Source organism: Notolabrus celidotus, chromosome 20 (genome assembly GCF_009762535.1).
Source record: "Notolabrus celidotus isolate fNotCel1 chromosome 20, fNotCel1.pri, whole genome shotgun sequence".
Lineage (NCBI taxonomy): Eukaryota > Metazoa > Chordata > Actinopteri > Labriformes > Labridae > Notolabrus > Notolabrus celidotus.
This window is the reverse complement of record NC_048291.1, coordinates 16,737,372-16,752,675: the sequence shown is the minus strand read 5'-3', so window position 1 is coordinate 16,752,675 and position 15,304 is coordinate 16,737,372. Positions and strand designations below refer to the sequence as shown.

At 41.7% G+C, this 15,304-nt stretch overlaps 1 protein-coding gene across 1 annotated transcript in view; it reads right to left on the bottom strand.

Annotated features, from left to right (window-relative positions):
- pde4a (phosphodiesterase 4A, cAMP-specific) overlaps positions 1 to 15,304 on the bottom strand; it is an 80,126-nt gene that overhangs the window by 9,452 nt on the left and 55,370 nt on the right. Inside the window, exons 12-13 of the mRNA XM_034710666.1 lie at positions 13,082 to 13,236; positions 12,852 to 12,974 (exon numbers count right to left, since the gene is read on the bottom strand). Coding sequence (XP_034566557.1) covers positions 12,852 to 12,974; positions 13,082 to 13,236 — 278 coding nt within the window. The remainder of the gene's footprint in view (positions 1 to 12,851; positions 12,975 to 13,081; positions 13,237 to 15,304) is intronic.

Sequence of the window (15,304 nt, the reverse complement as noted above, 5' to 3'; positions counted from 1 at the left end):
AACTAAAAGTTGATTAAAAACAATTTTCTCTAAAACTTTGCTTAAAAAGGGGAGGTTAGAAATAGGACGGTAGTTTTTTTTAACTCTGAGGGATCTAAGTTGGGTTTTTTGAGGGTAGGTTTCACCATGGAGGTCTTAAAAACTGAGGGGAAGATGCCTGAGCTGAGGGAGGAGTTGATGATCATGGTTGCTTCATGTGAGAGACTAGGGAAGCAGGATTTTTAACAGTTTTGTAGGGATGGGATCTAAAACACAAGTGGCAGACTGTCGATGGTGGTAAAAAGCACTTTGGGGTTATTTTGGTTTTCTAAAAAGAAGCAATGGTTAGAAACGGGGGACTTGTGTGATGGATGAAATTTCAATATCAATGCCCTTTGTAATAACTAGATCTAAAGTGTTTCCATGGATTGTTTGTGGCAGTCTGTACATGCTGAGTGAGGTTAAAAGAAAAAATTAAATCGAGGAAGTCCTGAGCCCTTGTGTCAGTGGAGTTGTTAATGTGAAAGTTAAAATCACCAAGTAAAATAATTTTATCATAGCCAGTTAAAACAATGGACATAAAATCATAAAATTCTGTTAAAAAATTGCTGTTGTATTTGGGTGGGTGGTAAATAGTGATTGTGAGAACTGACTGCTGTGATTTTATGACCATGGCTAAGTATTCGAAGGTTTGAAACAGACCAAGTGAGCAAGATGAACAGTTAAAAACACTAGAAAAAATACTGGCGATCCCTCCCCCTCTCCTGTTCTGTCTGCAGGAGAATAAAATTTGCTGGGGAGGACTCTAAAAGGGAAGCAGGTACAGTTGTGTTGAGCCATGTTTCAGTTAAAAATAAAAAGCTAAGACCATGTTCTGAAATAAAATCATTAATATAAAAAGTTTTACTGGGGAGGGATCTGTAGTGGGCTCATTTGGCTTCACGGTACCTGGATGTGTTGGAGTGATTTTTATTAAGTTGCGTGGTGGAGTGATAATATGTGAGGAGGAGGTAAAAGGAGGACGGCTTTGTTTCGGGACTCGATTTGATGAAATAGTGATAATCGGGAAGAAGACTGGTGGTGATGGTGTAGGAGATGGAGAGAGACAGAGGGGCGTGTTCGTATGTTGGACATTAGATTGTGTAGTGTTAGACTGGAGATGATCCGCAGGTGAGGAGGTGGGACTGTCAGGTGGGCATGATTGCAGAGTAAATAGTCAACGTGGGTGTGTCTGCACTGCATGCTGCATATTAGGAGCCAGCACACAAGAGCCCAGTTTGTTTGGGTGAAGTCCGTCGCGGTTAAAAGAGAGGCACAGTTCCAAAACAGATTAAAATTGTCTCTAAAGCCCAAGTTAAGTGCGGCGCATGCAGATAGCAGCCAGAAGTGAAGGCTCAGGAGTCGGCTGAAGCGACCTGCACCACGTCCGACAGTCGGGATGGGGCTTGAAATAAAAACAGTCTTCCCAGAGTGCTTAAGGAGCTTAAAAAGAGAGTAGGCAGGTCGGGATAGGGAATGGGCGGCAGCTGATTTTTGGTCGCATGGACTTGGCGTGAAGTTAGCTGGTGCCCAGTGCCGGTGTTTCGCTCTAGGAGGAGAGAGCGATGGGGGCGTCCGCTGGTGGCTTACAGGTGGGAATTCATCATCCAGGAACACAGGAGGAACTCTCTTCATACGGTCACCGACCACCTCCCACTGCTCCGAGTGGAGCGGAGTGGAGCAGTTTTTTTTTTTTTTTTTTTTGCCAGTTCTGTTTATTGAGCAAAATTCATTGTAATTTGCGTACAAATTTACAGTTTTTAGTTTTTCATTTAAACGGAAAAAAGGAAAGAAAGAAAAAACCAAGACAACACAACAATGAGACTGAGGGAACGACACTCCTAACAGGAGGAACAAGGTGCATACATGTGCATAGTTATATACCTGTAGGGGTCCATAGATACAGATACAGAATTACCTGCACATTTTCAATATGAATATACCAGTCCCAGAACTCAAACAGAAAAATAATCCCTTCCTCCCCAGCCCAGCTCAGCAGGAGAAATGAATGCACACAAACATGGGAATACAGTACTGATGAAAGAAAGAAATAAGACACCTCTTAGTCCCGCAGAGTCTGCAGATCTCTAACATGTGAAAGAAAGGGTTGCCATTGGTGAAAGAACTTGTCAGTGTTTCCTCTTAGAGTGTATTTCATTTTTTCAAGTTTTAAAAAGGAGACAGTATCCTGTAACCACTGTGCAACAGATGGAGGGTTGGGAGACTTCCAATGTAAAAGTAAACGGTGTCTAGCCAGAAGTGAGGTAAAGATAATGATTTCTTTTTGAATAGAATTGAAATTACTTGATACATCTGGAGTCCCAAAAATAGCTATTAGTGGGCAGGGTTGTAAGTGTAAACCCAAGATGACTGACAAAGTGTTAAAGTATCCAGACCAAAAGTTTCTTAAGTGTAGACAGAGAAAGAACATGTGGCTTAAGTGACAATTTGAACTTGAACACCTGTCACATTTGTCCTCTACTTCTTTATAAAACTCAGCAAGTCTTGATTTACAGAAATGAACCCTGTGTACAACCTTAAAACGAATGAGAGTAAGACGTGCACAAGAGGCAACAGTATGTATCCCTCTTACAACATCCTCCCACCACTCCTCACTTAGATGAAGTCCCAACTCTGCCTGCCAAGCCAGTCTAGTTCTAGTGTTGGACTGATCACAATGGTCAAGAATTAGGTTGTATATTTCTGAGATCGTCCCTTTCTGTTTAAACTTAAGAATGAAAAATTGTTCACAGAAATGTTGAGATGGCAAAGAAGGAAAACTAGGGAAACACTGAGAAACAAAATGTCTCACTTGGAAGTATCTGAAGAAATTGTTTCTGGGCAAATTGTATTTGGTTGCTAAGTCAACAAAGTTATAAAAGATACCATCTGAATACAGATCAAGGAGACATCTTATACCTTGGTTATGCCATGACAAAAAAGCAGAATCCAAGTGGGAGGGAGGAAACAGATGATTGGTATTTAATGGACCAAGAAGAGATGCAGTTACAAATTTGAAATGTTTTCTACACTGAGACCATATCTTCAAAGTTTTCAAATGGAAATGGAAGTTAAAGGAGAGCAAGAGGAAGCCTCCATTTTACACCAAGATAAACAAGGTGAATTCAGCCAGTAGCGTATGTTATGAATATTTATGGCCCAATAATAAAACTGAAAATTTGGGAGTGCAAGGCCACCATTAAATTTACATCTTTGAAGTAGTGATCTTCAAACCCTTGGATGACCCCCGCCCTAAATAAAGGAACTAATAAGTTTGTCAAGGGAATTGAAAAAATTCTTGGGTAAAAATAGAGGAATTGATTGAAACAAGTAAAGAAACTTTGGCAAGACATTCATTTTAACCACATTAATTTTCCCAATCAAGGAGAGAGGTAGGCTATTCCATCTCTGAAAATCAGCTTTGACTTGGGCTACAAGTGCAGTAAAGTTGGCAGACAAAAGACCAGAAAATGTACGTGTTACTTCAATACCAAGATACTTAAATCCAGAAGGGGTGATTTTAAAAGGCAGATCAGACTGCATCAATTGCAAACTAGCTGTATTGATAGGGTAGCATTCACTCTTTTCAAGATTTAACTTGTATCCTGAGAAGGAACCGAAGTCATCCAAAATGGAGAGAATATCTGGAAGACAGGAAGTAGGGTCGGTGACATACAGTAACAAGTCGTCAGCATACAGTGACAAGCGGTGTTCAACATCATTGCGCAGGACACCTTTAAAGACAGTGGAAGATCTGAGTGAAATGGCAAGCGGCTCGATCGCAAAGAAAAAAGGGAGGGCGATAAGGGGCAGCCTTGACGTGTCCTGCGTTCCAGTGAAAAAAATTCAGAGCGAATATCATTGGTAATGACACTGGCTTTTGGCGAAGTATAAAGTAACCTTACCCAACTTACAAATTTATCTCCAAAACCAAACTTCTTCAAAACTGCAAAAAGGTAGCCCCACTCAACCCTATCAAAGGCCTTTTCGGCGTCCAATGATACTGCTATCTCTGGGAGTTCCTCAGAGTGTTTGTAATTAATAATATTTAGAAGGCTACAAGTGTTGAGAAATAAATGGCGGCCTTTAATGAAGCCATTCTGCAAAATTCTGAAATAATACTTGGCAAGACTCTCTCTAAGCGTAGGGCCATTGTTTTAGCTAAAACTTTCACATCAGCATTAAGTAGTGAGAGAGGTCTATAAGAGCCACAGGAAGTGGGATTTTTGTCTTTCTTTTATAAAAGGGTTATTGAGGCTTGTGTTAGTGTAGGAGGTAGATAACCATTCCCCAAGGATTCATTAAACATTCCCAAAAGTAAAGGTGCCAATCTATCAACAAATCTTTTTAAAAACTCAATTGGGAATCCGTCAGGACCTGGGGCTTTGTTAGACTGCATTGCATTTATTGATATACGTAACTCCTCAAGGGAAAGGGGGGCTTCCAAAGCATTTACAGAGTCAGAAGTAATTGTAGGAGTTTCAAGCTTTGCGAGAAAATGACACATCCGAGTAGGATCGGAAGGAAATTCGTAAATATATAAAGAGGAGTAAAATTCTTTAAATGTGTTGTTGATTTCAACTGGATCAGACACTGTTACATTAGACAGATTATGAATTTGAGGTATAAGACGTGAGGTAGACCGACGTTTCAATTGGTGTGCCAGTAATCGGCTTGCTTTGTCACCATGCTCATAATAAGTTCCATGTGATTGCAATAAAATTCTCTCAGCGCTTTTGGTGGAGATAAGGTCAAACTCCGCCTGTAGATCAAGACGCTTCTTAATCAAATCCGGTGACGATTTAGATGCACATTCCTGATCTAAACTATTAATAGCAGATGAAATTTCTCTCAGCTAGGCATTGTATTTTTTATTTGAAAAGGAAGAATAGGAAATAATCTGCCCTCTTAAAAAACCTTTTAAAGACTCCCAAAGTAATGAGTAAGACGTAGATTCATTTTGATTGAAAAAAAGAAAACCATCGATACTTTTTGAAATAAACTCACAGACGGTTTTATCTGACAACAATAATGAATTAAATCGCCAAAGAGGGGGGGGGGGAGATTTGTGAGTAGATAACTTAATATCCATTAACAAGGGTGCATGATCAGATATTACAATGCTTGAATAGTCAGAGGAAACAACAGATAAGTTAAGGCTGTTATCAATGAAAAAATAATCAATTCTTGAATATGATTGGTGTACCGGAGAAAAGAAAGAGAACTATTTTAATGAGGGATTACGGACCCTCCAGGGGTCCACCAAATCATTTTGAGCCATGAAATCAATAAAGGATTTGGCCATGGCTGTTAGGGAGAACCTTCGTGGGCTAGAACGATCCAACACGGGATCACAAACACTGTTAAGATCACCTCCAAAGATCAACAAATGGGTATTCAAGTTAGGTAAATCACGAAGTAGTCTATTAGAAAATTCAACATCATCAAAGTTTGGTGCATAAACATTGACTAACAAAACCCTGATCTGCATTATTGTACCCATAACTATAAGATACCTGCCATTCTTATCAGAAATGACATCAGTAACTGAGAACTGTATTTTTTTATTGATTAGAATAGCAACCCCTCTAGATTTTGAATTGAAATTTGAATGGTAAACTTGTCCTATCCAGGGAACTTTAAGTCTATGGTGGTCTTTAAGTCTAAGATGTGTCTCCTGCAAAAATATTATGTCAGAGTTAAGACGCTTTAAGTGGCTGAAAACCTTGTTTCTTTTAGTTGGGTTGCCCATACCTCTTATATTCCAAGTGAGAAAACGAGTGCCAGAACCAAGAGTGTCAGAGCTTAAATTAGTAGAACACATTTACGTGCATATAAAATAAACAAAAACATCAAAAAGGAGCTGGGTACCCCCCCTTCCCCCCACCACCACACATACCCCATAGAACATACAACCACGAAAAGGAAAAACAAAACGAAAACGAAGACACACACCCAAAGGTCTCCAAAAGGGAGACAGCAGTGTGAAAACCGGGAAACCAATTGTTGCTCTAAGAGAGACAACAACTCGGAGAGAAAACTAAGCTAATCCTAAGAGCTACGAAGAAGAAAAAAAAAAGAAAGCAAGAGCTCCCACAGAACCCAGAGCATGCTGTAATAGGCCTAACTTCGCCATGACAGTTGGCTTCATATCACACTGCAATTACTCATAATACAACTTAAAGTGTACATGTATATGTAAATAACATATATAAATAAGAAGTACAAAAAATAAAATAATTATTACTCGCGTCTTGAGAGGTGTACAATACGAGACCAAACAAGCATAAGTTCAGTCTCCAAAATCAAAACAGTAGAACATCTCTATGTATAAAAATGTGAACGACTGCTGGAAAAGTTTTATTGTGTAAATTCAACCATTTAAGTGTGGTGCGAAACAGCACATTATATGGTGCGAAACATCACCCATTGTTCATCCTCCTAATGTAAGCCTTGGCATCCTCTGCAGTATTAAAGTCTTTTTCAGTACCTTTGTAGCTTATCCGGAGTCGGGCTGGGTAGAAAAGACCGTATCGGACCCCTTCCATGCCTCGTAGCTGCCTTCTGACTTCACCAAATGCAGCCCGTGCACGGGCCACTTTGGCGGTGTGGTCGGGAAAAATGGAGATCCTCATATCACCGATGTCAATCTGCCGAGCCTCTCTTGCACGCCGTAGAACCTCTGCACAGTCGCTGTAGTAATGGAACCTGGCGATGACAGGCCGTGGTCTCTCACCTGGTCTGGGAGTCGGCTGGAGGGTCCTGTGTGCACGGTCTAGCCGCGGCTCTTTATCCAGCCCAAAGGCGTCTTTCAGTAGGTTTGCGACCGCAGCGCTGTTAATGACCGTGTCCTCTGGAACCCCAATTATTCTTATATTATTTCGACGAGACCTGTCTTCAAGGTCTTCACATTTGTTCTCTAGCTTGGAGTAATCAGCAGTTAGACGTTCAACTCAAACTTTAAGCTCGACAACATCATCCGTGCAGGAGGACAGGGACTCCTCCATTCCCCCCACTGTAGCCCTCAGCGTGGTGAATTCGGCATGCAAAGCAGCTTTATCCTTCACAAGCTGGGTTTTAACAGATTGCAGGTCAGTTTTGATTGTGGATAGGTCATCTCCCAAAGCCGCTCGGAGTTCGGTTTTAAAAATATCAGCGATATCCTGCCGGAGAGATGCTCACAGCTCTAGCTTCAAGGTCTCGACATCGGTAGCTCGGGGTGGTGCATCCGGCGACGCAGAGCCAGAGGGCGGAGTTGTTGTACCTGTTGCCGTGGAGGCTACCTGTGAGCTAGGCCTCTGTTGTGCAGCTGTCGCACGAGTTTTAGTGTTCTTACTAGCCATCAAAACTCGTAAAGTGGATCAAGTGGTCAAACAGGCGCATAAAAAGTCTTACAAACGAACGATTCGGGTGAAAAAAACGCCTTTGAATAACACTTTTAACGGATTCTGCGGGAGACTCTGAAAAACACGTCCTACTCCATAGGTTGCTCAGCAGCGCCCCCGAGTGGAGCAGTTTACCTGGAGCTCCGGTCTCGCCCCACGCAGGAGCCAGGGGTCCGCTGGTATGGAGGTAGCGGGGGCAGCGATAGCAGCCGGATCAGCAGTGGGAGTTGAGACCGGCCAAGAAGCCGCGTCGGTCTGTTCCTCATCCTCGGTGCAGGTGCCCTGGGTGGAGCCTCCAGGTGAAGGAGCAGGGTCGGCCAGGTAGGAGGCATTGCAAGCGGCTGGAGGTGAAACAGCGTCGGCCATGCTGGTAGTAGCACCAGCCAGCCCCTCAGTGCCACAGTTGGAGGCCTGGGCAGGCCCATCGAAGACGATTGTGTCCAAAAAATTCTCTGCCTCCCGGATTCGGTACAGTTTGTGGATTCTTTCCTCCAACGCCACGATCTTTTCGGCCAGATGGAGACAGCTTCCGCAGCCAGAGGGCAAGGTAAGAGACATGGTGTTCCAGGCCCAGTTTATTTCTTAAAATTCTCTAAGAATTCTCGACCGGGAGCACCGATTGTTTGAATCCCGCTTGTAATAAAGGATAAAAACAGTGGTAAAAAGACTCTAAAGTGGGTAGCAAATGTTGATACTTAAAACTGGTTAAAAAGTTTGATTCGAGAGGCTGCAATCTAGTGCGCGATTTTGCGCGCCTGCCAGTATGACCCGGAAGCAAACTCAGTCTGCAGTGACCTATTTCTAATTTCCTATTTTTTAGTTACACTTTATTATTTAACTAATTAATTGGTAATCCAAAAACTACTTTAATATGATGATCTTGGTTTAGTTTCATTTATTAATTTAGTTGACAGGGACCATTCACCACACAACTGCTGAGCCAATGTTAGCTAAAAGAGCTAATTTACATCTGTGGTCCCTGGGCAGAAAGATTGGTCACCTTCGCAAACACGTAAATGGTAACTGGACTTGTATTTATGTAGCTCTTTTGTAGTCTTCTGACCACTCCCATTCCCCCCATTCATACTTCATTCACTCACTGATGGTAGAGCCTGCCCTAGTAAGGGACCATCAGTATTAGCTAATCTCATTCATACACATTCACACAGCTGAACAACAGCATGAGCAATTTTGGGTTCAGTGTCTTGCCCAAGGACACTTCGACATGTGACTGCAGGAGCTTGGATCAAACTACCAACCTTCCGATTTATAGACGACTGACTCTACCCATTGAGCCACAGCCGCCCCATACACTTGCTGCTCACATATTGATGACAACGTTAACTATCCTTTTCCGCTGTATATGTTTAAGAGTACAGACTATAATAATGTAGAAATGATTCAAAACAACATGAAATGGAATTATATGAGCAGCTTTTACAAAACTTTGGTTACACTGCAGTTAAAGCTAGGGTTGGTAGTCTCGGAAAACTAGCATGATTTGAATGTAGCGTTTCATCAGGACTAACGTCTAACCCCTCTCCAGTAAATAGAGGGATGGGAAGCAGAGGCAGGGGACGGGGAGTGCACGCCGGGGAAATGTATGCGCAGGAGGCGGGCATAACGGCAGGACAGGATTTGATTGGTTTAAAATTTTGGACCCCAAAAACAGTGATTGGTTGGTGTTTTCCCAGGTTTACTCCGGCTGTAGATAGCAGCTTTTTTTCACTCTTTTTTAGGAACACATTATGTATTGATTGCCACCAGTATGACAAAAACTGTATCTAAAACTGACTACCAACCCCAGCTTTAGAGCAGTTACACAATGGATGTACCAGAGGACGTCTGTGTGACAGATTGTCCACTTTTTAATCTATTGCACAGTGTGTAGTTCTCTCAGACACCAAGTCAAGTTGTGTAATGTGTTTCCAGCATATTTAAAAGGCTGCTGTGGATGGGTGTTTGATCAGTGACATATGATGCCCCAGTGCAACTAATCCACATGAATTTTGTCTTTACCTGTGATATTTCCTTGATTAATCCTTTAAAATAACAGTTCATTTTGACAGCTTTAATAGTTTTATGAGTTCAAAATAGTCAGGGATAAGGTATGGTTTAATCAATATTATTTCAGCAACATTTTGTAATGTGTTCTACTTTAACCTTTCTATCTTTACATGTTTACATATATAGCATGTAAAGGACTAGCAGGTTCACATTTCGGAATTGCTCAAGTTGACCGCTAACGGCTACAATATTTTCCTATCGGGCAATTACAGGCAAGTTAAGGCCACTAAAAATACTTTTTTGCCACACCCAAACTCAGATTAACATAAATATCTGACAATATCACAGAAAGAGTAAGTCCGAGTAAAAGCTCTCACTGAGGGGAAATGTTGCTCTAAAATCTTGTGTGTGGGCAACTTACAGCTAACAGAGATTCTGTGGCTTAGTTTGTTGAGTTACACCCTTGCATGTTTTCTTATGTCTCTCCTAAAACAGTAAAGCTGTGTTGTTTAACATCTAAACAATCACCCCAAAACACAAAGATACCACCATCAGGCAACACAGGACAAATGCCTTACAACAACAATTTTGCTCCATGAGCATCAGGGCCAAACACTTCACAGAATACCACCAGATGTCAAAGCTTTGCAGCCTTGATGCAGCTTATTTTGCCCACTCTGCATGTTCCACTTTCCGATTCTCCTCTCTTTTTCTTCTTGTTTCAACAAGCTCTATGGTAGATAATAGGGGCTGTCCATGAAATTCATTTGCCTAATTTAAGTGTTTCAAAATTATTTCAATAAAGAGCCATGCCTTCTGACGTAATTATTTCTCTCACTCTCTCCATGCTACCACAAACACCACAATTCTCTGAGTCACATTTCTACTAGTTTCCTAATGCAACAAGTCTCCTGAATGTAGGATTTCAGAGTGACTTCCCCTTGAGCAATAGTTTACCTACTGGTTAAAAACTGTAACGTTATTTCAAATGATGTTGCTTAGACTCTTGGAATAACAATCTTAGCCTGTTAGAGGAAAAAGCAAAAACTGTAAGTAGTTCTAACTTTCTTTTCTGTAGTTGCCCCAAAAGATGACATTGTAGCTATTCTTATCCAACTGGCTGAAGCAATCTACTGAAGTTACCTAACCATTTGACTCCTTTAGTTAGCAGAACCCTGACGCAAAGCTGCACAGACATATGCTTAAAAAAATAGTCCCTTTAATTCCATGGTTGGTAGCACTTCCATGGCTGCCATGATGAAAATTTGGCATTGCAGCTCATAGGAAGAATAATGAATAAACTGAACATTTGAATTGACGTTCAAATTAAAACACTATCCTGCTTATTTAATAAATCATATCAAACTGAATATTTCCAGGGCTGCACGGTGGTGCAGTGGGTTGCACTGTTGCCTCACAGCAAGATGGTTCCTGCTTCCAATCCCCGGTCGGGCAGGTGCCTGTGTGTAGTTTGCATGTTCTCCCCTTGCATGCGTGGGTTCTCTCTGGGTACTCCAGCTTCCTCCCACAGTCCAAAAACATGATCACCAAATTAATTGGTCACTCTAAATTACCCGTGGGTAATGTGTGCATGAATGGTTGTCTGTCTCTCCATGTTTGCCCTGTGATAGGTTGGCAACTTGTACAGGGTGTACCCTGCCTTCTGCCTGATGTTAGCTGGGATTGGCCCAAGCCCCCCGGACCCCAAACGGGATAAGCAGTCAAGATGATGGATGGAGGAATATTTCCATTAAAGATAACATTTAACAAAGGAAACAGTACTTCTGGAGGAGTATTTAGTTAGTTTTTTTGTCCTCATTTAGCTCTACTTCTTCTAGGGGATTTGCTGACACACCTTTAAAAATATATGACTCAAAGTAACAACTTTTAACATCGCCAGCTGCTGCCGTTGCCTAGATTGCAGGACAGAATCCGGTATTAAAATTTCCACCATGTTGTTTAGCTTACCAATTTAGCAAGCTAATGGAAACAAACCTTGTTGCTTCAATGTTTACCAGTTTGATGCTCATGGAAACTAGCATGCTTCTCAGAACAATCAGTCCCTCCAGGATTTCGCGGGATTTTTTTGTGATTGTTGCGGCCCAAAAAGCCTGAATTTGCGACAGCTTTTTGAAAAAATTGCGGTGAAAGTTGCGATTTTTTTTTTTTGCTTTTGTCCCCCAATTACATCTCAGGGGCAAGTAAATATGCTAAATTACAGTTGTTTTTAGAAAACATTCTTGATGTGGCCACTGACTGTATTTTGATTCTCTTGATTCCCAGAAAAATGCCATGAAAGGGCTGTATTGCACATTTACGACGGTCCCTGAATGCACCTCGCAGCGACCGATGCACAGTCAGTTCACGGCACTCTGAAATTAATCTGCATCTTTGATGACAAGGAGTTGATCAAAACTTACTGAATGTGTCTGATGTTTCACCAAACTGGATTAAATCAAGCTATAGACGCGGAGCTTTTTACGGTAACCACGGCAACAACGTCAAACATCAAATAGTAAACAGACGCCCCCCGGTTGTGTCTTTGTCACTAACACACACCGGGGGTAAAAATCCTCAATGAAGATGAGACAGATGCATGGAGGTGAGGTGAGCTGGTTCATAAAGCACACCTGCTGCAGGTAGGTGACCAAGCGAACACTGAGCCCCTCAATCTATAAATAATAACGTTGTCATCGTCACTTGTCCTGCCTGCTGTCCTCTCTCTTTTCACCCGTTCTCTGTGCGTGTTTTGTTGTTGAAAAGTGCCGATCAAGGGAGGACTTATGTTTATGTTCCAAGGAAGTCAAATTGATGACAAAACCGATGACGTGCAGGGGCTGAGATTGAGGTAATTGGTCAAATTTGCGGGAAAGTTGCGGTGATTGTAAAAACTTGCAGGGCCGCGAAAAAATCGCGCTGATTGGTTGAATTTGCGTTGATAGTTGCGATCGCGAAATCGCAACTTCCTGGAGGGACTGAACAATGCAGACCTAACATACAAATATAAATCAACTGTCCCAGCACAGAGCACACGGAGCAGGAATTACAAAAAAACCAAGACACATCAGTCACATGTGGCTTCCATCACCACAATGAAACACCCACAACTTGACATGACATTTTAAAGACAGGATTTCACTGTAAGTTATGACAAGGCCATATCTGTCACTTGACAGCCACAAGCTGCGGAGGGACAACAGTTTGATGCAGTGGTATAAATCAGCCTTTAACCCTGCCCTGCGACCTCTCTGTCAGCCCCAGCCAAAGTCATGTTTACATCCTGCTCAGCCTTCCTTATAGCCAAACCTGCAACCTGCTTCTGTAGCACTATGAATTAATTCAATACCTTCATAGTTAAGTTCAGTTCTAATGTAACAGATGAATCTAAACATCTGCTGAACTGCTGAATTTCAATTGCAGCATCTTGAATTAACATCTTACCTGTATACGATCAGTGTAATGGTCAAGCAGCAGTACTCCAGAACTTGTCACTTTCTTGGTTTCCACCATAGTCTTGAGGTCTGCTAGTAAACTCATGTGTTTAGACATATCTGTTGCCAAAACCTAGAAAGAGGTTTGATATGCAGGCATTAGAGAATGGTTTCAAGGCATGAAAGAATATCTATCTAAGATCGGAGGAAGTAAAGAGTGAGTGTTTTTACCAGACTCACCATATCAATGACAAGCTTTCTTAGACTCTGTCTTTGCCTCTTGCTGAGGTTCTGGAAGATGTCACAGTTGTCCTCGTGGAGCAGCTTGAAGCCCACAGCTAAGTGATGATTCTCCAAAACCGACTCATCGTTATACATCAGAGCAAGCTCCGAGTCTGAAGGTAAACACATTTGTCAGATACTTATACAGTGAAAGCATCACATCAGCAGCATCAAGACGCCGTCACCATAAGAATTAGGTACCTAAAATCTATTTTCCAAAGCTTTGACCTTTAAAAAGTTATTAAAGGATTAGGAGGTTGAAAACATTCAATAATGAGGGACCTTACATGATAAAATACTTCACAATGATTGATGATTGATATCATCACCGTCAGGCAGAAACCTTGTATCTCTAAAACCACTGCTTTCCAGGAAGTTGAATGAACCCTAGATTTTCACATGACTAAACACGCATAAGATTCAACCACAAGCTTTTCAAAATACTCTTCATCATACTGACAGGCATGAAGGGAGATCAATGGCATTGATTATTGCAAAGAAAATTTATTAACTGATAAAATATGAAGATACAAGGTTTCTGCATGACAGCAATGGCATGTAAGATGAGAGTTCAAAAACAACATGTCAAGACCAAGTGACAACCTCTGGCCACAAGAACTGAAGCCTATGCGAAAGTTTTAAAAACTGCAGTTTCTTGAGTTTCCGCTTGAGGCTGGTTCCGAAAGTAACAGCAAACCACATCCACAACATTCAAAACAGACCGTCTTTACAGCAGAAATAAACATGTTTACAGCGTGGTACAAAAAATGAGTGTAGTCTGGATAGCTCATTTCTCGATCGACACACTGTACGGGGGGTAATTTTTTTCATAACGCAGCAGTTTTGAAGATATTAAGATTACAAGTTTTCCATTATGAGAGGCACAGCTGACACGATTTACAGGCAAGAACACTGTAGCTGTTGGTGAGGAGGGTCAAAGCCCGCCTCTTTACCTCACACAGAAGTTAGGTTGAGTTCCCCATTTCCAATATGGCTCCTGCCAACGATTGGCTTCAAAACATTGCTTTAAAAACAGACGGGTGACGTCACGGATGTCCATTAATTAAACAATCTATGTATCTAATGACCGCTCGAGTGGCTGCTTGTTGCAGCAGCTCTCTCTTCGTTGTTCTTTTTTTGACTCTTTTTACATATCTGTTTAGTTATCTTTGTATTTGGAGCCTGTCATGACTTTTAATGACTCATTTGTTGGCCATGGACACCAAACTGATTACATTTGCAGTGGTGTTTTTACTATTTTTGTTCCTGTCTGTGTCCAGAGATCCTGCGTGCAACTGCTCTGGGTGCACTGGTTGATGGCAGTATCCTCACTCTGACATCTCTCCCTAAGCATGTTCACTGCATGTGTGTCTATTTGTATGTATATACCAAAAAAACTGTATGTGTAGCATGTCCAAAAATAGCATGAGTGAAAAAAATTGCATTTCCCCCCTGGGGATCAATAAAGTACCTTTCTTTCTTCTTATCTATGGTAACATTGTTTAAATACGAGATCAGCTGTTAGCATCCCGTAGCATGTCGATGCTAAACGATGCTAAGCCCCATGTTCCCTGCGAGCTGAGGAGGCAAGGATGATGTGCTAGTACTGAGGTGCAAGCCAAAAAAGACGACATCGACCTTTCCTTCCACCCACCGTTATGGGGAATGTAAGATCTATCTAGGATAAGGTGGACAAGCTAACCCAGCACCAGAGGGATTACTGGCAGAGTAGCATCCTGCTAACAGAGCTAACACTGGACACGAACGCCACATTGGAAGGATTTCACCTGCTGTGGGTGGACAGGATAGAGGAGAGCAAGACTGAACACACTGGTGAAGTGTGGGTCAGTCCTGGACCCTGTGGAGGTGGCTGGCAGGAGAATTATGGCCAAGCTGTCGTCTCTGATTAACTTTTTTTTATATATATATATATATATATATATATATATATATGTTCTTGTTGGAATTCTTCTACGGAACACCTTTCTGTTTGCTGCTGTGACTCCATGTATTTCCCTGTTGTGGGACGAATAAAGGAGTATCTTATCTTATGGTCAAGACTGGACAATGCCTGAAGAAGATCTATGACATCGAAACATTGCTTGGCCAATTTAAAGATGTGGCGGCTTTGTGCACAATGTGTGGATCCTTTTTTTGATTCCTGCCTTAAAAAGAAATAGA